Source organism: Equus caballus, chromosome 2 (genome assembly GCF_041296265.1).
Source record: "Equus caballus isolate H_3958 breed thoroughbred chromosome 2, TB-T2T, whole genome shotgun sequence".
NCBI lineage: Eukaryota > Metazoa > Chordata > Mammalia > Perissodactyla > Equidae > Equus > Equus caballus.
The window spans coordinates 23,720,316-23,740,022 of NC_091685.1; the positions used below are offsets into that span (position 1 = coordinate 23,720,316).

The 19,707-nt window shown below is 49.5% G+C and overlaps 2 protein-coding genes and 1 long non-coding RNA gene across 11 annotated transcripts in view; 1 reads left to right on the forward strand and 2 right to left on the reverse strand.

Moving 5' to 3' along the window:
- The window catches only part of TLR12 (toll like receptor 12), a 131,696-nt gene extending 121,656 nt beyond the window's left edge, over positions 1 to 10,040 (reverse strand). The window contains exon 1 of the mRNA XM_005607235.4: positions 9,924 to 10,040. The gene's annotated coding sequence lies outside the window, so the exon portion shown is untranslated. The remainder of the gene's footprint in view (positions 1 to 9,923) is intronic.
- Positions 1 to 19,707, forward strand: part of PHC2 (polyhomeotic homolog 2) — a 117,101-nt gene that overhangs the window by 83,719 nt on the left and 13,675 nt on the right. For 7 of the 9 annotated variants that reach the window (XM_070249461.1, XM_005607236.4, XM_023633995.2 and 4 more), the window contains 2 exons: positions 4,200 to 4,618; positions 4,892 to 5,057. In XM_070249461.1, coding sequence (XP_070105562.1) covers positions 4,200 to 4,618; positions 4,892 to 5,057 — 585 coding nt within the window. Of the gene's footprint in view, positions 1 to 4,199; positions 4,619 to 4,891; positions 5,058 to 9,308; positions 9,591 to 9,616; positions 10,150 to 19,707 lie in introns of those variants that run through there. The other 2 variants (XM_023634008.2, XM_070249477.1) reach the window with 2 other exon arrangements.
- On the reverse strand, positions 13,235 to 18,176 carry LOC111771587 (uncharacterized). Its single transcript, XR_002805499.2, has 2 exons — positions 17,188 to 18,176; positions 13,235 to 13,916 (listed from the first exon to the last, which is right to left on the reverse strand). It is a non-coding gene; the product is annotated as an uncharacterized lncRNA (long non-coding RNA).

Genomic DNA, 19,707 nt, shown 5'->3' on the forward strand with positions numbered 1-19,707 from the left:
CTCTAAGACACCACTGATTGTAGGATGCGCTGTTATTTTTTTTTTGAGGAAGATTAGCCCTGAGCTAACACCTGCTGCCAATCCTCCTCTTTTTGCTGAGGAAGACTGGCCCTGAGCTAACATCGTGCCCATCTTCCTCTACTTTATACGTGGGACGCCAACCACAGCATGGCTTTTGCCAAGCAGTGCCATGTCTGTACCTGGGCTCTGAACCAGTGAACCCCAGGCCACTGAGAAGCAGAACGTGTGAACTTAACCGCTGCGCCACCTGGCCAGCCCTATTCTTTTAGCTCTAAGAAAGAAACGCTCTGTAATTAAACCAACGTCATCAACTGTAATATGCATCCCAAGTCAAAAGATGTTAAAAGCAGAGGCGGGAAGATAAGAATCAATTTTTGAGGATCCATGAAATAGATATACAAGATAGCACATGTTAAATCACAAATAAATCAAACAAACAATAAAAGCGTTCAGGAATTCTGAGGGAAAACCCATAATTGAGGGTTAGGGCAAAGAGGGAGGAAGCAGGAGCTGAGCCGGGGCCAAGGAAATTTCTGCCTTAGATCCGTGAAACAGAAGGAGGGCATTCCAGAACATGAAAGCACTGACATCGAAGCCAGACAGGCACAAGGGGACGTGCTGTTTTATGGACAAGGAATAGAACCATTAGGGTGGTTGAAGGCTACTGAAGGTGAAGGTTGGAGCAGAGGTTGGACAGGAGGAGGGTCTTCAATAAACCAGAATGCTGATAAAGCGAGAATGGCCTGCAGGGTTGCACCTATCTTGTCCATGCTCTGGCTCTGAAGAGGAAAAGTTTGGTGAGACAGACAAGCTGGAGTCCCACCATGTTGTCATTCATTCATTCATTCATTCAGCAATGCTGATTGAGCAGTACTTTAGAAGAAACAGACGAATCACATAAATTCTGCCTACTAAAGGAGAGAAGGCATTTACTGAAATAACTACAAGAGAAGTGTCATTATCACCCCCATTCTGAAGAGGACAGTGCAGAGGTAGAGAGGGGTCCAGTAACTTGCCCAGCGTCCCAGTGCTGGTAAGGGGCAGAGCTAGGATTCGAATCCCAGCATTCTGACCCGACAGCCCACACTCGACTGCTGGAAACGCCGTGTCTCTGAGGGCAGCGCAAAGCAGAGACCTCGGGGCAGCTCAGAGAAGGGGAAGAGTCCTGTGGGCTCTAAGGGACATCCAGGGAACAGATGACAAGGCTTTGATGTGTGGCACTCTAGACAGTACAAGACAAGGCATAAACTCTATCTGGGGGACAGTGAACAGAGATGGCTTGAATCAAAGAAATAATAAAAATTAAAAGGGTAGTTTATGTTATAAGAAGATATTGAATGCCAGGCGCTTTAGACAATCGCAGACAAAGGAGAGTCCTGATGGCTTTTAATCAGAGATCAGATCTGTGCACCAGGAAGATTAATCTGCAGTCTGTCTATGAGGTGGAATACAGAGAGAAGAAACTGGAATCGGAAAGACCAATTAGAAAGTTACTGCAATGCTTTAAATAAAAGGACTTTTGACCCAGGATAATGCTGGAGTTAAATCATGATTTTTGCTTTCTATTAACCTCAAAAAGTTAAGGATGTTCACTCCCCCCAAAGTACCTTGGGGTCTTCGATCTATGAACTTATCTAAGTTTGCCTGAGCTTTGTTCCCAGCCTTGGCATATACTAGCATCATTTGTTCTAAACAATGGCCTTCGGTTTTCCACAAGCAGCACAGAGTGAGGGAGAGAGTGGGACAGGACGGGAGGCGCAGGGAGAGGGGGCCAGGAGGCCAGCAGTTGCCTTTCCCCATCGTGGGAAACAAACGTATATTGTCCTAACTGTACTCTTTATGCTCCAGAGATCTGGAACCTTTTCCTCTTTAACTTTCTTTTTTCCACCGGCTAAATCCTGAATTTTAAGTTATTTTCCTGCCATAGCTACCCCCAACAAATTGTAGAGCCGGAACAGACTTGTGAGATCAGCCAGCCCAAACCTCTTGTTTCACAGATAAAACTCTGAAGCACTGAGAAGGGAAAGGACCTGTCTCAGGCCACACAGTGAGTCCTGGAACATGCCACTGACCCTCTTAGCCTCTCTGACCTGTGCCATCTCCAGTTCTCACCACAGACGGGCAGCCCCCAGAGTGATTCTGCTCCGGGGCAGGAATTCATGATTCTGTATTAAGGGAGAAAAGTTTTTCTTGAGTTTCATAATGATTGAAAAAGATCTGCCCGTCATTCTGTGGATCGTTTTGGCTGCTGGAGCCTGACCGGGCACTCTGTGGCATCTGCAGGGTCTCGCAGGTGCCTTATCGACACTCTTCTTAAAAAGTCCTGATGGTTAAGTTTCCCTGATTAACCATCTTTGCCTGATTGCTAAGTTTTGAGCTATGCAGTGTGGAATTAGGAGACAAGGCTTAGGTTGGGGTCAGGGGCAACTTATAATCACCAAATGCCTGCAGGCCATTTCCATTTGGATGTTTCACCGCATGCGCAACACATTTCTCTCAAAACCCCGTCGCCGTCTGAGTTTCCCTCTTCCATCACACACTGTCGTCTAGACTCCAGCCTTGCAGGCCATCCGTATTCCCCCTTTGTCTGCCTACAGCAGTCATCACCAAGGACCACTTTGTTTTTCCTTCACACCTCTTGTTTCCGTCTTTTCCCTTCCATTCCCATTGGCATTCTGCTTGGAACTCTGTGTTGGGCTGAGATAGATAGAAACTTGCATGTAAACCGACAAAATTCAAGAAAGAAGGTACCTCCCCTAACTCAGTTTGAAATCTGCTTACTTTGCACCTGTAAGTGTCACACGATCCTTTTAAAATGTTAGCTCGGGACCCAGAACTTGCCTTTATCCTCATTGGCTAGGAGCCTTTGTAAAAATCCATCTGTGAGCTTCCAGCTGTGGGCTCTGTGCATTTGCACAGCACAGCCTCTCTCTGCCAGCTCTGCAGCTCTGGAGCCTCTGTGGAGGGCCGCTGCCAGGCAGGACAGACTTAGCCAAGCTGCCCTCATGCTAAGCTGGCCTGGATGTCACTAGACAGAGAGTGAGCAGTGTGAGGACAATCCATCTCTGCGCTGAGTTTTCTGAATCCCTACTGTATACCAGGCGTGAGCCAGACACTGGAAGGATTACCGAAAAGTACAAGAATCCTCGCTTCAGAGTCAGCCTGGTTTAAATGGGAGCAGCAAAGGCCAGGAGCAAATGGCGACAAATGAATTCCAGTTCAGGACAATAAGTTTATTTACTTAGCACCCATCTAATGTCTGGCACTATGTGAGGTTCTGGATAAAGAGATACATCATAGTTTCTGACCACAAGAGGTTCACGATCTGGAAGGGAAGATAGCTAAGAAACAGTTATAACCCAGTGCAATACACATTATTATGATACAGGTAAGCCCAGGATGCTTCGAGAACCTAAACCAAGACTCAAATAATTTTGATTATGGCTAGAGATGATTGGATGTGACTGTGTTCCAGACACTGTGCTACACACATTAAGTCATTTTCTCTCATTTTATTCGCACAGTTTTTTCTTATTTCATCCTTACAGCAACTTTCCAGGCAGGAACTATTTGTATTTCCAATTTTTAGACAAGGAAGCTGAGGCCTAGAGAAGTTAAGCCGCTAGCCCGAGGTCCCACAGTATGTAACAGAAGGACCTGGTAGTCCAGCCCTTGTCTGCCTCCTGCCAGAGTCTGAGGACCACTGTGTGCGACTGGCGCTTCCTGGAGGAGGCCTAGCCTGGGCAGAGCCAGCAGGGAGACTGAAAACTAGCCATACAGAGCTGGGCTGTGTGCTGGGAGGCTGCACATAGTGCAGGCATGGAGAAAAGGGCACGGAGGAGAGAGCGAACATGGCACACTGTAGAATCCAGTGTTTCTCTGAACAGCTGGAACGATCAAGGAAGGCTTCACAGAGGAGGCGAGTTTTGCATTGGGCTTTGAAGGACAGCCAAGGGCCCAATGTTCTGGCATAGGAAGAAAGCAAGGAAACAGAGAGAGGAAGTTGGGCCATGGCCATGATCAGGCCAGGCTCTGGGTGAAAGATGAAAGAGATGAAAACAAGAAACATCGAGTCTGGGAAGCCTTCTTTCTGCGGATGTGGGAGGGAGCACAGTTGGGGGGACATAGCAGAAGATGAGGCCCAGCCATGCCACCCAACCTGGTCTTTCCCCCTGCAGCCTATGCTCAGCTCCAGCCACACCAGCTCCTCCCACAGCCATCCTCAAAGCACCTGCAGCCCCAGTTTGTGATCCAACAGCAGCAACAGCAGCCACCGCAGCAGCAGCAGCAGCCCCAGCAGTCACGGCCTGCACTCCAAACCCAGTCCCACCCACAGCTGGCCTCCATCCCTCCCAGCTTGGCCCTGCAGCCCGGCCCGGAAGCTCATGCCATGCCACTAGGCCCAGTTACGTCCACTCTGCCTCTCCAGTGCCCCGCTGCCAATCTGCACAAGCCTGGCAGCACTCAGCAATGTCACCTGCCCACACCAGATGTTGGACCTCACAATGGATATCCCGAGGGCCTGTCCCACACCCCTCAACGCAGGTTCCAGCACGCCTCCGCTGTCATCTTGCAACTGCAGCCTGCTTCACCGGCGGTGAGTAAGCCAGTCCCAAGGTCCAGGGCACAAACGGGAAGATACAGCTCAGACAATCCCGCGGCCCCCATGTGGATGTGTTTCTGGGTGGGGGGGCTGAGTGTTGAAGTCCTCCCTGAGTATTTCAAGAAAGAAAAGGGGCCTCTCCCTAATTTGGGGCTGGCTGAGTCTTATTGTCCTTGCCTTCTACCCAAGCTCCACAGAAACAGAGGAAGTGTCCACAAATGTAGAGGTAATTCACGAGAAGGCCGTCTCTGTCCTGTCCCTTAACAGCCCCAGCAGTGCACCCCAGATGACTGGAAGGAAGTGGTGCCCGGGGAGAAGAGTGTGCCTGAGACTCGGTCTGGCCCATCACCGCATCAGCAAGCCATCGTCACTGCCATGCCTGGTGGCCTTCCTGTACCCAAGAGCCCTAACATCCAGCAGTCCCCAGCTCACGGTATGAAGTGTAGTGGGGCCCTTGGGGGAGGGGAGAGAGTCAGCCCTCCTTGCCCTCCCCTGGCACCTTTCGCTTGGGCATCTGGAATGGGAGGGCAAACCATTGCAAGCCCAAAGACGCAACGAGGAAGCCGGGTAGGTGGAAACAGAGGAGGAAATGAGAAGATAAACCAAGGATAAAGAAAGGGGGCTCAGAAGGCTTAAGAGGAAAAGGATAGAGGAAGAAAAGGAGAGTTGAAAGTTCTAGGTCCAGACTGAGGCCTACATGTCATCACTGTCAGATGTGTCTGCATATCCATATGCCAAGTTAAGAGTTCAGACAGGTTTCCAGTTGTCTCGGTTCTCTGCTTTGTTTGGTATGAGAGGGAGTTCCTGAAATTGGAAATATGACCAGATGGCTGTGTAGCTCAAAGATGAGGGAAACGCCTGGGGGGACCCAGAGGGGATCAGAATGGGTTCAGCTCATGGAAAGCATCTTTGAAGGGACTGTGCTCAGCTCTGGGATCCCCGTCTGTCTGTCTGTGCATGCCCAGTGACAAGTGGACTTCTCCATGACCTGGGTTTCGGGAGACTCGGCCCTGATGGGAGAGTCACAGCTGTTCCTCTGGGTCCCTCTGCCCCGACGGGAGGGTCACAGAGTACCCCTGGGTCCTTCTGCCCTGACAGGAGGGCACAGAGCACCTCCGCAGTGATCCATTTGCTTTCCTTCCTCATCTGCCCGTGTGCAACACAGTCCTAGTGAGATCCCAGGGACATTCTGAGCATGGGCCACCTACAACTCAGGGAGGCAGTTCCCGTCATTGGACTAAGTCTAGACTGGGAGTGGGGGTGGGGAGAGCCAAGAGCAAAAGAGGTTGGAAACTGAAGAAGAAGAAATGCGAAGAAAAGTGCTTTGGGACAAAGCCGGAGAGAGGTTAGAAATGTCTTCTAAGGACTGGAGGGCGGGGTCAAAGAGAAGGAAAGCAAAAGAAGATGGAGAAAGAACATTAGCAAAATTAACAAACAGGAAGGAGGTCATCCATTCTCTTGGCACGCTTGCAGTGATAAGGGGTTCGCCATTTTGAAAAGCAGCCCGTTCCATTGTGGAATTGCTCCAATTATCAGAAAGTTACTCCTTAAATTAAGCCAAAACTTAAGTTTAAGTTAACTCGCTCTCCTGGAACTTCCATCACTGGTTGTGATTCTGTCTTGTGGATTGTAACAGAGTCCATCTCCCTCGGTGTTCGTAGACAGTTATCGTGTCTCTTTCCTCTCCTTCCCATTAAAAAAAGAGAAAATCTCTAGCCTAAATATCTGAGACTTTTTTCATTTTTTTACCCATCACATGTCAAGACATCGCATTCTTGTCTTGCCACACTCCACCTTTTCATTAATTCTCTTAAAGTGCGATCCCCCAAATTAAGCACATTGATTTCAAATATAAAAAGCCACTCATCTCCACAGTTGGCTGCACCTAGCTTTATAAGCCTGTCTGCTACATCTGCATGGTATGGGAGGGAGGAAGTACCATTTTTTGAATATCTACTATGTCCCAAGTGCTGCTCTAAGTTTTCCTTTCTCATGATAACCCTGAGAGAGAAATATTTCTGTCCCCGTTATGCAGAGGAGGAAACAAAAGCTCGAAGAGGCTCCGGGTCACACAGCTCTGAAAGGGCAGCGTCACGACTTGCTCCAGGTGTAACTCCCTCACCCCCTTCCTCAGGACACTGCCCCTCTGGCCCCACATTCACTCCTGCAGCCCAGGGCGATGTTTGCTCACAGAGCACTGTGTCACCTGAATCGAGAGAGCTGGGTTGGGTTTTCGTTTCTGAGGTTTCTTTTTACATGAACTGTTATCATTCCAGGTCTCCTCAAGCTCATACTTGTACAATCTATAGTTTAAGTCAAAATATAATTAATTCTATCCGTTAAGTGTTATCTTGTGAATTTAGCCCATGGCTCCAGCCTAGTGAGAAAATAGTAATAGTTAATATTGAACGTTTACAGAGCCCTGTCTGTCAGGCATCCCATGTATTTCCTCCTCTAATCCTTACAGTAGCCCTCTGGGGCAAGGACTTTTATCATCCCCATTTTAAAGATAAGAAAACTGAGGCACGGAGAGAATATGTCATGGGGCAGGAATGTTTTACATGTGAATTTTGTTATTCATCCTACTAACGCCTCTGCTTCACTTTGCCATCTGTAAGCTAGAGAGTATGTTTTCTTTGTCTTTAACCAATTTGCTCATAGGACCTGACTGAGGACGCATGCCCTGTCTGCAGGTTGGTGCTAATCAATATTCTTTCTTTGAGTACGTGTTATCCAACAACCCCTAAATGAACTGGCATCCGTCTGCCTTTCTCCCTCTTGTCTACAAAGCTCTCAAACATCTCCTTCTGAAATCTAATCAAGATGATATACGTATAACAAGCATCCTGCTCCTGACTACTATCTCATGAGACAAGTAAGCTTTGCCCGGTGGAAACAGTTGTCAGCTACCCAAGACCTACATATGTATCCATTCTGTATGTGTTTGAATGCCTGCTCCGTGCAAAGCACTGTGGGATGAGAGGTATACATAGAGAAATAAGATCTGTACCCTGCCTTCAAGGAGTTTAAGGTCTGCTGCGAAAGATGAGAAATGCACAGGGAAAAAGCAGACAATAAAACTAAAATGGGATCGATGCCATAGAAGGATTATAGGTAAGTGCTTTTAAAGTTCAGAGGGAAAGTTACCACCAAATGGAGATTATCAGGATAGATTGCAGGAATTGCAGGAAGGAAGTGGCATTGTTCCCGAGCAGAGGTTGGCAAACTGCATCCCAAGGGCCGAATCTATGGCATCATCAGTTTTTGTACAGCCCACAAGCTAATAATGGTTTTTACATTTAAAAAAATTTTCTAAGAATCAAAGAATAATATTTCATGATATGTGAAAATTACAAGAAATCCAAATTTCAGTGTCCACAAATCAAGTTTTGTTGGAGCACAGACACCCTTATTCATGTATGTATTGTCTGTGGTTGCTTTCCTGCTGCAACAGCAGAGTTGAGTACTTGCAAGAGAGACCCCATGGCCTGCGCAGTCTAAAATATTTCCTCTCTGCCCTCTTACAGAAGAAGTTTGCCGAGCACTGTTCTAGACCTTGGAGGACAGGTAGGACCTGGACATGCAGAGCTGGGGAAAGGACATTCCAGGAGCGACCAGTGGAAGTAAAGGCAGGGAGGCAGGAAAGTGCGGGCAGGTTTGGGGAATCGAGAGAAGCTGAGTATTCCATCCCATGTTACCTTCGTTTATACAACACATGTTTAAGCGTAAGAAATGCAAAGGCAGAAAGGGGGAGGAAATGTGAATATTAATGAAAGAAGGCTCCGAAAGTTTGAAAAATAGTAGAGGGGAAAGGGAATGGGGAAAAGAAAGGGAGCCAGTAAACAATCAGGGAGTATAAAATAAATGTAAAACACGGAAACAAAAAGAAGGGATGAGAGGCCTGAGGGGAAAAGGGGGAACAGGGAATAGGAATGCTAAGAAAGGCAAGAAAATGGGGAAATGTTGGGAATAGAGAGAAGTCAAGCCCGGAGAGAGATCCGTGTGTAAAGCTGGCAGCGGGGGTGAGACGGTCCCACTGTACACCTTTTGTATCCCTCACAGCTCCGAGCATACCTACTGAAGGAATGCGCCTAGCCATGACAATTCCGTTTAAACCGGCGTGGTTTAGAAGAGAAATAACATTTATTGGGCTCCAACTGTGTGCCAGGCACTGCAGGCAATTTGTGTAAATGTCCTGAGTTAACCTTCCCGGTAAGGCTAAAGAGCAGGCATTATCCCCGTTTATGGAGGTGTAACTGGGTCACTTCGGTCATCACTTAACCTCTGATCCTCAGTTCCGAGCGGGCAGGATAATGACTACTTGGAGGGTCATCGTGAACGCTAAGTGAGAGCGCGTGCATGGGGGGCTTGGCACAGACTAAGCACTCAATTACTGGGAGTTGTTATTAGTATTGCCCCCGAATTGGCCACCACGCCACTGGGGACGTCTGCCGGGCGAGGACAAACGTCCTCGTGGCGCGGCGGCCTCCCCACGCCGAAAGCCGATGTCCCCGCGCGGCCGCCGGCCCGGGGCGCCTTCCGGAGGGCGCGGGGCGGGGCGGCGGCCGCACAAAGGAAGCGCGCGGCCCCGCTTCCGCGCCGGCGCCCCGCCCCCCGGAGGCCCCGCCCCGCCGGCCCGGCCCCGCCCCCGGCGGAGGCGGCCGCGGGAGCCCTGCCGGGACGCGCCGCATTGTCTCCGCGGCGGCTGCAGCCCTCGAGCGCCCGCCGCGCGCGCGCAATCCGGCCGCCGCCCGCGCCCCCGCCGCGGCCTCGCGCCCCCGCCGCCCTTTGTCGACGCCGGCCCGGCCGGTGCGGTCGGATGCGCCGCGGCAGCCCCGGGCCCCGGCTCGGAGGCTCCCGGCGGAGAGGAGGCGGCCCGCCCGGGCCCGGGACCCCGCGCCAGGCGGCGCCCGGCCGAGGGGCTGCGTAGGCCCCGCCCGGCCAGGCCCAGCCGGGCCCTGGACAGGTCAGTGCCCGTGGCGGGGGGTGGCTGGGTCAGGAGCGGGTGGGCGGCCGCGCTCGCGCGCTGGAGACCGGGCACCGCCCTCCGGTGCCACTCCTGGCCCGGGCCTGCGCGGCTGCCAGGCCGTGCCAGCCCGCGACTCTCGCCCGCTCGGCGCCTGGGAGGTGTCCTGCGCCTCCCCCTCTCGTCGGGACCCTGCCTGCCCCGCACTCCCCCGGAAGCCGCTGTGTCAACCTCGGCCTGCCAGACGCTTCCGTGTGTCCCCGTCCCTACCCTACCCGAGTCCCCGCACGCCCCCATCCCCCCCGCCCCCGGCCTCCCGGGACGGCGGTTTACCGGGGGGTGGACGGTCCGTCTGGGGGCAAGGCTGCTGGCATCGGCTGTACTCTCTTGGTAGGAGGCTGCCCATCTTGGAGGGCCTGCGGCTTCGCCGGAGAGTTTTGTTTTTAATCTAGTTCAGTCTCAGGAGGTTTTTAATTGGATGGAAAGGGACAAGCTGTTCTGTGTCTGTCCTCTTCCATTTTTAGAAGAGCGTTTTCTCTCCTTCCCATGCCAAATGAAGGTATAGTATGTTGTGGATTCTTTACTTTAAAATCGGGATCTGTGAGATTTTCTATTTAAATTGAGGTCCACAGAGAGGGAAGTAATTTGCCCAAGGTCAGGTTGCAAACTAATGGCGAAGCTACAGTCTGAACTCCTAGCCCCTGGCTCCTGTATTGTCGGCTCCCAACCTGTGCCGGTGATACCCCACCATGCCGACCCTCCCCAGCTCTCCCCCACCCCTCCTTCCACGCCTGAACAGATTGCACTGACTGGCTTTCAGCTCTGATCAACTTTCCTTCCTACTCCATACCTACGATGTTTACTTTCTTTCCGTGCTGTCTACAGACACACTCTTTTATTCTTTTTCCTGCTTCAGTGACAGCTTTCCCCTTAGATAGCTCCCCTCCTCGGTCTTTAATCCCCTCCATTAGCATACTGGGCCCAGAGGATCCCTTGTTGTGAAATAAACCCCCGACCTAAATACACCATATGTCCCCGATTTTTCTAGGACAGCCCCAAGTTAAAATATTCCATCTCATTGTCTATCAGCCCCAGTGTCTTGATTTTTGGTTTAGTAGATAATGTCACTTTAACTGTATCAGACCCTGCTGTCCTGGCCTTTTCCAGCCATTTGGCTCTGGGGCATAACTGGGTAATCCAATTATCATTCACCTGGGATTTTTTCTTCCCCTCCTGAGTCAACCCAAATGTTGGAACTGCCAGGATTTCTAGGTGAGTCTGAAAATTACAGGCTAATGAGGCAAGGAAATTCCTTCTTGCTCCTATATTTCTTCCCCCTACCCTCCCCATCTCTTATTCCAGGACAGGGCGGCAGACCTGTGGCAGTGTCTGTTGATTAGGGCCTAGGTTTGGGTCACAAGGGATGTAGGGCTTCATATCATTTTGACTCTAGAATAGAAAGAAAGTAACTTTACTGTGTTGACTGTAGGGCAAGAGATTCTATGTTAAGTAGTTTGGTTTCACTCGGTAAGATTTAACACACCTTTATTAGGCTCCTGCTTCATGTAAAGCACCGTCCTAAGCCCTGTGGGGAATATAAAAGTGGTTTTCCCACATAGCCCCCAACATCTGGGTCTCCATTTAAAAATAGCCATACCTTTGAATCAGCTGATAAACTGTTTTCCACTGTTTCCATACCTGAGTTCCAGTCCCTGGCAGGCAGGAACCAGAGCTTCTCGTTTGGCTCGTTCACAAGGGCTGGCTGGCTCCGTAGATGGTCCAGCAGATGGGTAGTGGTGCTCTCTTGGCACCTGCCCTTTCCAGGCACACGTCATCACGTGAGCTCTGCCTCCCAGCCCACCCAAGGTCTGTTTCCAGGCTTGTCCATCACACTGGCAAGAATAGATGCCTTTCTTTTCCAGCCTTAATCTTGAGAAAGTGGGTTGTTTTTGGTTTTGTTTTTAGCTGATGTTTGACTGGTATGTGGCAGATAGATGCTTAATGAATGTTGGCGTTTCATCGTGTACCATTTCTCAGCCCTTTCCACTTCTCTTCCAGGTCCTGGCTGAATTTCTGATTTACCTTTGTCCAGTGCACTCCATGTGTATTATTTCACTTCCCTTAAACTACAGAGGAAGCTCTCGCTCTTCCTCCTGTCTCAGTAGTGATTCTCCCGGCTGGAGGCTTCTTCAGCCCTTGTTTCTCTGTATTTCAGTGGAGGAGAACCTTTTAGGAAAGTGTCATTATGCTTCCACAGACATATCCCCTCTGACACCACCTTTTTTTCTAAGCCAACTGACCCTGACACTTCTCTTCCTGCCATCAAGACCCCTTCCCCCATCTGTGACCCTGTGCCTGTTACTTTCTCTGGCTCAGCCCCAGAATCCAGTCTTTTTCAGACCACATCCTTTTTCCTGCCTTACTCATTTCCTGTCTCGGATGCTTTGGATCTCTGGGTTCTGATCTTTCAGAGGAAGAGAGAATAAACTAAGAGGAGAGCAAGAAATGGATGGATGATCCTATAAAACTGAACTGTTCTCGCCTCTGGTCTTGCGTGCTCTTACATAGGCTGTCTCTTCTCTAGGTTTTCTCATTTAAGGAAAACGAAAAAAGATTATTGTCTCAGAATTAAGAACCTCTACCTGTGAGTTCACGCATGTCTTTCGTCTCCATTTTTTCCTGCTGTGAATATATGAAGAGGGTAACTTGACTGCCTTAGGCTTTTCCTCTAAGTCTCTGTCCTCCTTTGGGCTCTGGGCCACATGCTAGACATTTGATAACCATTTGCCAAATAAAGTTTACCCACTTCCTGTCAAAGTCCTTCACTTTCAGCTAGCAAGGATCAGTAAGGGAAAATAAAATTTAAATTTAAAAAGTAGGGAATAGGGTGGTGATTCCAGTTCTGGTATGGTTCGTGGTGATTCAGCTCCATGTTAGTATGATATTTACCAAGGGTTTTTTCCCTCTCTTGAGTCAGCCCGAGTTTATATTAAATTTCTGCCAGCTGTTCAGTGCCCTTTAATCTCCAGACAGATTTGGTCCCTTCCTCAAAAAGATTGTCTTCTGAAAAGATACATCTGCTAGAGATGAGCATAGGGAAATGAGAATAAGGAGTCTTCATAAATGATAGTTTCGCTTTTATTCCCTTTGTGCCATTTTGCAAATGGAAGATGAAGATGATGATTTTCTGTGGTCAGGAGGAATCTCACAGAAAAGTGGTTGTAGAGGGATGCTTTGTGTTTTCCACCCCCGTGGAAAAGCAGGCCGAGGGCTGGCTGCCTTATGCAATCTCCTCTCCTGAGGCCTTTGTGCCGGGAACAGACATGACTCTCTCAGCAGTGAGTTAGCACCTTGTGTGATGGAAACCAAAGCTGGGCTACCCCCTGAAGGCAGAGGCATGAACGTATGTAGATTTATGTTTTAAGTGCTTTTATGACATGGTTTAGACTACAGTCTGAGTCACCAGTTAGAAAGACTCTTTTTGGGTCTGTTTTCTATTAAAAAATAAAAACGTGTGCCTGTTTAAGATAACTTTACTTATTCACACCTCAAATAGATGCAGGTTTCATTTTAAGCGTTGACTTATTTAAAAATTTCGGTTTGAATTACTAGCTACATCAGGACACTGATTTGATACTTAGAAATTCAGAGGCAAACCATCTTTAATTCAACTTTATGACAGTTTAGAAATTGTTAGGAAAATAATCAACCGTTTGTTCATCTAAGACAACAGTCATAACAGATTCTGGACTTTTTTTCCTGGGCAATAACAAAAGTAGAATGTAATTGACATGGTCAAGAAATGGGCTGTTTCATAGTTAATCAAGAGTTATACAATTAAAAATGATTCGTTTTTTAAGATAAAAAGTATAGTAAACACAGCGTAAATAAATTATTGCTGTGTGATTCATTGTAAGACGGTCTGGGCCAGATAGTAAACTTAAAGAGTTTTTTTTTTCCTTCCTCTTTCAAATTATTTATTGTTAGTGAAAAAGGATGTGCTTTCCTGTTCTTTCAACTTCCGAATGATTTTTTAAATTTAGGTAAGTCCAGAAGAAAAGAACCTTCTTCCTACATCTGCCGAAGAAATGATTGCTATTAAGTAGGGATTGCCAGTGTTCTGAGATGAATCCAGATGTTGAGGAGAGTCCCACTTTGCTATTATGACTCTCTTTAAAGTGAATAGCTGTTTCTTGGATGATTTTCTTCTTAGCAGTGAAATTTACTATAGCTTCTCTTAAGAAGAGATGGACTATGAGATGCCATGTCATAACCAGCTCTTCTCCAGTAGTTTAGGAGGACCAGGCCTGATTCTGAATATTGAGACTGTTGGCAAGAAAACGAGAGTTCGTGACTGCTGGGAGTTATTTTTAAAAGTCTAGTTGCATGGCTATTATGTCTCAAATACTGTATAATTATCCCTAGTTATTGATATCTTTAGCATATTCAAAACCATCTATATGTGGCCTAGATCCACACAGCTATGTTAAGACATTTTTAAACATTCAAAGCAAATGACACTTTAAAATTAATGTGAATCACATACCATTTTTTAAAAAATCAATGAAGTCCACATTTCCAGGGCTCCAGTAGTCAGTATTAATCTGTTCTATCAGCTGATCGGGAGCAAAGTAGGGTGATTGAAAACTTAGAGACCGGTTGCAGGAAGGAAGAGGGCAATGTTTTCCAGGAGCAGAAGTTATCAGGCAGATTGATTTGCAAGATAAGTATTATCTATCCCATTATACAGACAGGACAGATGAGGCTTAGCTTCCTCCATCTCCCTCCTCCCCCCCGAGCCCCCCCATTCTGCAACTGGCAAATAAATAAGGCACCACATCGGGCAACATGGTGGCCTCTCCTTGTTATCAACCTGAAAATAATTAGGGAATTTATTGAACATTTCTAGGGGTTTTTTTAACTGTTATAAATGCGTCTTCCATGATTTTTTTCGTAGGCTAAACCACCTCCTGCCATTACAAGTTCCATGTATTTACTCTTCTCTAGGTAAAGTGGCTCTTTGTTCCAGAGTTTCCTCTTTTCTGGTTTCTGGGGTTCTTCTGCAGCATCTGTGTGATCCCTTGGACCTCTGCATGACAGAACTGTGTAGAAAGGGAATCTGGTGGTGGTCTTGTCCTGCGGGTCAGTCACTGTTGCAGATGGATTCAGACAGTGCATCTGCCCTGAAGGGCAGGCACATGTCTGTTATGGGGCAGTCACTGTGAAAGTGGAAATAACATTTCTTCCTGAAGCCTCACCTCAAGAGCAAGGACGGGACATCCTGAGTAGACCCAGGCATCTGAGGAACTTGAACGATTCCTGAGTGTGGACCAGTTAAAGAGCAGCTCTGCTCTGGGGCTCCAGGAGGCCAGGCTCAGTGAGCGCCGTTAGGGCGGCTTTCTCACCTCTTAGGTCTCAGCAACGTTAGCCCTCCTGTGGCCAAGTGAGACCTCTCCACTGTGCTGAACCTGCGTTATCTTATTCAAGCCTTACTGTGGCCATATGAGACAGGTATAAGTACCCTAGTTTACAGATTCAGGAAACTGAGGCCTAGAGTAATTTGCCTGGGATTACAAACTGGGATTTAAGCCTAGGACCTTTCTGATCCCAGAGTCGTTGGTGCCATGTAGCACAGCTGCTAAGTGTAATCAGTGCCAGGCATTTTATGTATATAAACCCTAATACTCACTGTAACCTTGCAAGATAGGCTGTATGATCCTCATTTTTATAGATAGAGACACTCAGGCTCAGAGCAGGTGCTTGACGCTACATAGGTAATCAAAGATGGAACCGGAGTATGCACCCAGGTGTGACCCCGACCCAGGGCTGTTTCCCACTGCCAGTCCTCCTCCTGTTTCCTGTGATCTTGAGTCTGTAGAGCAGAGCCTCTCCCATCGCTTCCAGACACTTGCCTTTTGAAATCAGAGCATCTGCCAGAGAAGAGCCTGTCTGGGAGCCCTCAGCCTCGGGCTAGGACACCATCTCAGTAGAACTCTTTTTGAAAACTCCCTGATCCCTGCAGGCAGAGCTGGCTGTCAGTCCCTGGTGCTTTGACCTGTCCTGTCGGAAGTCACCTGCAATCCTGCAGGTGCTGCTGCTGAGTCTGAGCTGGCCGAAGGGCCTGTGTGCTGGGAAGCAGCTCCTGCAGCTGTTTGGAAATCCCCAGTGCTCCCGTGGTCCAGAACTGCAGGGGGAGGGTGCCCGTTCGCCCCATTGATTGCTTCCTTCAGAGCCGGGGGTGGCAGCTTGGAAAACATTCAGCTGTTTACAATTCAGCTTATGTACACTCTAGCTGGGGCTCAGGGGTGAGTCAGAGGGCTGCTCTCTCTGCCTGTGTCCTAAGAGACGGCACGAAAGTCAGCTGTATGGTAATGGCCGCCCATGAGGAGGAGGAGTCCTCCCCCATAGACTCCGTCATGTCACCGGAGTCGCTCAGCCCAGATGCTTAAGACCGGAGAAGCAGGTGTGCTCTCCAATCCTCTTAACCCAGACTTAACAAGGTCGTCCTGCAGCAACACTGAGGGCAGGTCTGGGCCCCTCCCCCCCCAGCTCAGCCTCCCTTTCATTCTGCTGGCCAGCTCCTCTGCTGCAACCCGGGTGTGGACCCAGGCCTTGCCCTCCTGTGGGGAAAAGCTCCCCTTTCCTCAGCCAAGTGCCCCAGAGGAGCCTGCTGTCCCAGCCGTTCTTCCCCTGCAGGGAGAGGTCTTTCGGAGCAGGCTGCCCTTGTTTGCAGAGCCGAGGAAGGTGCTCTGAGGAGCCGCCCTGTGAGCGAGCCGCAGCCTGCTGTGTGTCCTCGAGGCAAGGACTTCTTGTGTGTCTGACAGCGCAGTCCTTCCCAGAATTGAAAAAGTGACAAACATTTGGCACTAATACCCCCTGCGTTGTGGTACTCGGGACCCCAGAGTGGGAAGGGGCCTACAGTTTTCCCATCACTAAGACCTCCCCTTGGGCGTGTTTTAGAAGATACTGTCTTCCAAATATAGGGCATCCATTCATGCCTTGATTCTAAAATGCACGCTTTTAGCTACACACACTTTTCCTCTTTTGGAAAATTGAGATCTTAGACTCAGGGCCCTTCTCGCTCTAATCTTCTGTGGTCTGATGCCCCTGATCCAGAAGGATCTCTCTACCCCCAGCCCTCCACCAAACCTTCTGTCCCTAAATTGGGAGGAAAACCATTTGCTTATCTGAGTCAAGTGATTCACGGGAAGGTGTGAACGACTGCAGGTGTATATTTGCATTTTAAAGAAAGTTGTTAACCAAATGAATCTCTAATTGATGTATTCTGTCAGGGTCCCAGCATAGAGCCACCATTCCTCCTCCCCTCCCTTTCCCCTCCTGCCCTCCCCCCCCCACCCGCGCGCGCGCGCACACACGCACACACGCACAGCCTGCTCTCCCCCGCTCCCCACTTCACTTTCCTACCCTCTCCCCTAGGGGACGAGTAGCAATGCCAACAAATTGGTGCTTATGAAATATCTTACCTCCCTCACTTTCAGAGTGGTACTGATTTCTTTAGGGGCCCAAAGATCACTAGAGATGGTGGAGGGTGGCCAGCAGACTTTTCCGCAAGGACAGTGTGTTCTGCCCAGCTTACCATGCTGTGGTGCGGCGTGCTGCTCGGACCAGGTGCTCTGCGTCAGCCACTCGATGCCTCCTCAGTGTGGTTTCCCTGGGCGTCTCTTCGCAGGTGCTCCACTTGGGGTCTCAGGAGCATGCAGTTCTTTGGGAATCCTGCTGTCACTCACCCTGGCCACATGACTGGGCCTGCTAGGCTGAGGCACAGTGAGCGTGACTGCAGAGCCAGGGGCCTGGGGAGAAGGCTCTGTGTTGTGTAAGTGACCTTGTTTTGCCATTTGTCGAGCAGGATCCGCTGCAGGCGTGTTATCACCTACTGCGCTTCCTTAAATTCTTTATTAACTTCGTTAGCTCTGTTTTACTCCTGCTGCAGCCAAGTGAGGGCAGTTAGAAGTCTTGGAAGTTAAAATCATCCTTTCTCCTCGTGTCTAGAGAAAGTGGAAATGAGCCATTGAGCAGGCGGAGCGGGTGGAAGGAGAACTCTGCCTGCGCTTCCTTTCCTCTGCCGCCGGGCGGGTCTTCACGGCCGCTGTCTAAGCGGCAAAGGAATTGAGTGGCCAGGCCATCGGAAAGACCCAGAGAAGATGTTCGAACCGATGATTTTTGTCTTGTTTGTACATGTAAAGAACACCAGAGCTGGTTCTGAGGTGGCTCAGGTTTTTCACAGCTGGGTCCGGCATGACCTCTGTTCACTGGACAGGAGGGCTCAGCCCCTCTGGACACCTAAGTGACCTGAGGGCAAGGCCATTTTTATAGGAGCCTCCCAGCCTCTGCCTCTGGAGGTCATTGTGCTCGTCCAGATGCCTGGAGCCGGCGTAAATGTTTCAAAAGGGCCGGGGAGTCCGGAGCTCGGGCCTTAGGGCCGCCTTAATGCTGTGTCTCCCTTGGGAAAACTCCCTGCTCTACCAGTAAGAAGTGGGCCGAGGGTTAGCTCCTCTTCTCTGTAGCCAGGTACCCGGAAATGCTGTTCCTGTGGGCAGGCGCCAGCCTTGCTGCTCTCAAATTATTACAGCCTTAGAAAGTAATGTACAAATCTCAGCTGGTGCCAGGTTCCTCGTTTTGAGACTGGGGAGACCGGTACTCTTCACGTGGACAGTGAAGACTGAGACCGTGGGGTCCATACATTCCAGTTCACCGACATCAAATACCTGTCACATACTGGACATTGGGTTAGCCCCCGAAGCTATGGAGGTGACTGAGCCATAGCCCCCCGCTTCAGAACCCTGCCTTGCCAGCATAGGGGACCAGCCTTGAAGCAGGTAATTTCACAAACAGGGCCCCTGGGCGGTCCTTCATATTTTATCCAGCCCCTCGAAGGGCCATTTCTGCCTGAGCCTGTGAATGAAACCAGAACCAAGAAGCAGCCTAGAGGCGGAGACATACATTGTGTAATGACTTCCCCAGCACATTCTACTCTGTTCATTCTGATCTGAATACGTGGCCCTTTGTGGTCAGCTTCAATTAAAGGCTAGATTCTACGCCTCCCCCCCCCCCCCCCCGCCCCCGCCCCCGCCCCCGCCCCGACGCTCGGCTTTACTTCCCTTCCGCAGCCTCTTGGACTGATGGTGTCCTGGCTTCCACCTTTCAGATTCAGGTGTCTGACTCTCTGTAAAGGCATTGAGACCCGTGGGAATCTCCGGCTGCACTTACAGCCAGGGACTGGTCAAGAGAATGAGGAAGGAAGAATACTAAGAGTATTTCTTTATTTCTTTGTCTCTTTTATCTGGCCTCAGGGCCAGCAGGGCAGGTTTTTGCAAGTTTCACTATTAAGCTTCTTTCCCCCTAGCAGGCCGCAAAGCAGTCTGGGAGAGCGGGAAGCAGATTAAATTAATCTCAGTGTGCTGAGCTTGGCAGGGGGTGGGGTTGTGTGTGGTCATTCCAGAAATAGCCCAAACTCCTTTGTTACTAAGGCAGATGATGAGGTATTGGGCTACAAGATGACTGCAAGGCGAAACAGCCGCAACCCTTTGTACGTTCATGAAACACCCTCCCTGCCGCCCCTCGGAGTCTGTCTCTCCTGTATCCTGCCCCAGAGTTAGAATGGAGAGGGATAGTTTCTAATGTTATGGTGAAAGAGGTTTTTCATTTGTTCTCTTGCTTAATAAGATCCTTTTTTTTAAAACATAGATTCTAAAAAGTCTTTCCTTCCCAGAGTTAAGCATGGGCTCTGTAGCCTCTGAGCTGGTCAGCGTCTCTGTTCCTTGCTGTATTTGGCATGAGGAGAGAGTGTGACCTCAGGAGGTATACCCCTGCCCCCCAGCTCCACACACACACCCACCTTGCCGTGCACATCAGTAGGCACAGATCCAGGAGACAGGAGGGAAGGGCATCGGGGGGAGGAGAAGGGCAAGGATGGAGAGATCCCATAAACGGAGACAAGGTATCAGAAGCTGTTTGGTGATGAATATCAGTGAAAAGCAGCAAGTGGGGGTGATGCCAGAATTGAGAGAGGAATGGATTAATTCCATAGAGGTATTATGCACTCAAACCAGGGAGTCACTCATTCCGCTCCACCTGCGCTCTCGGTCAGGAATGTGAC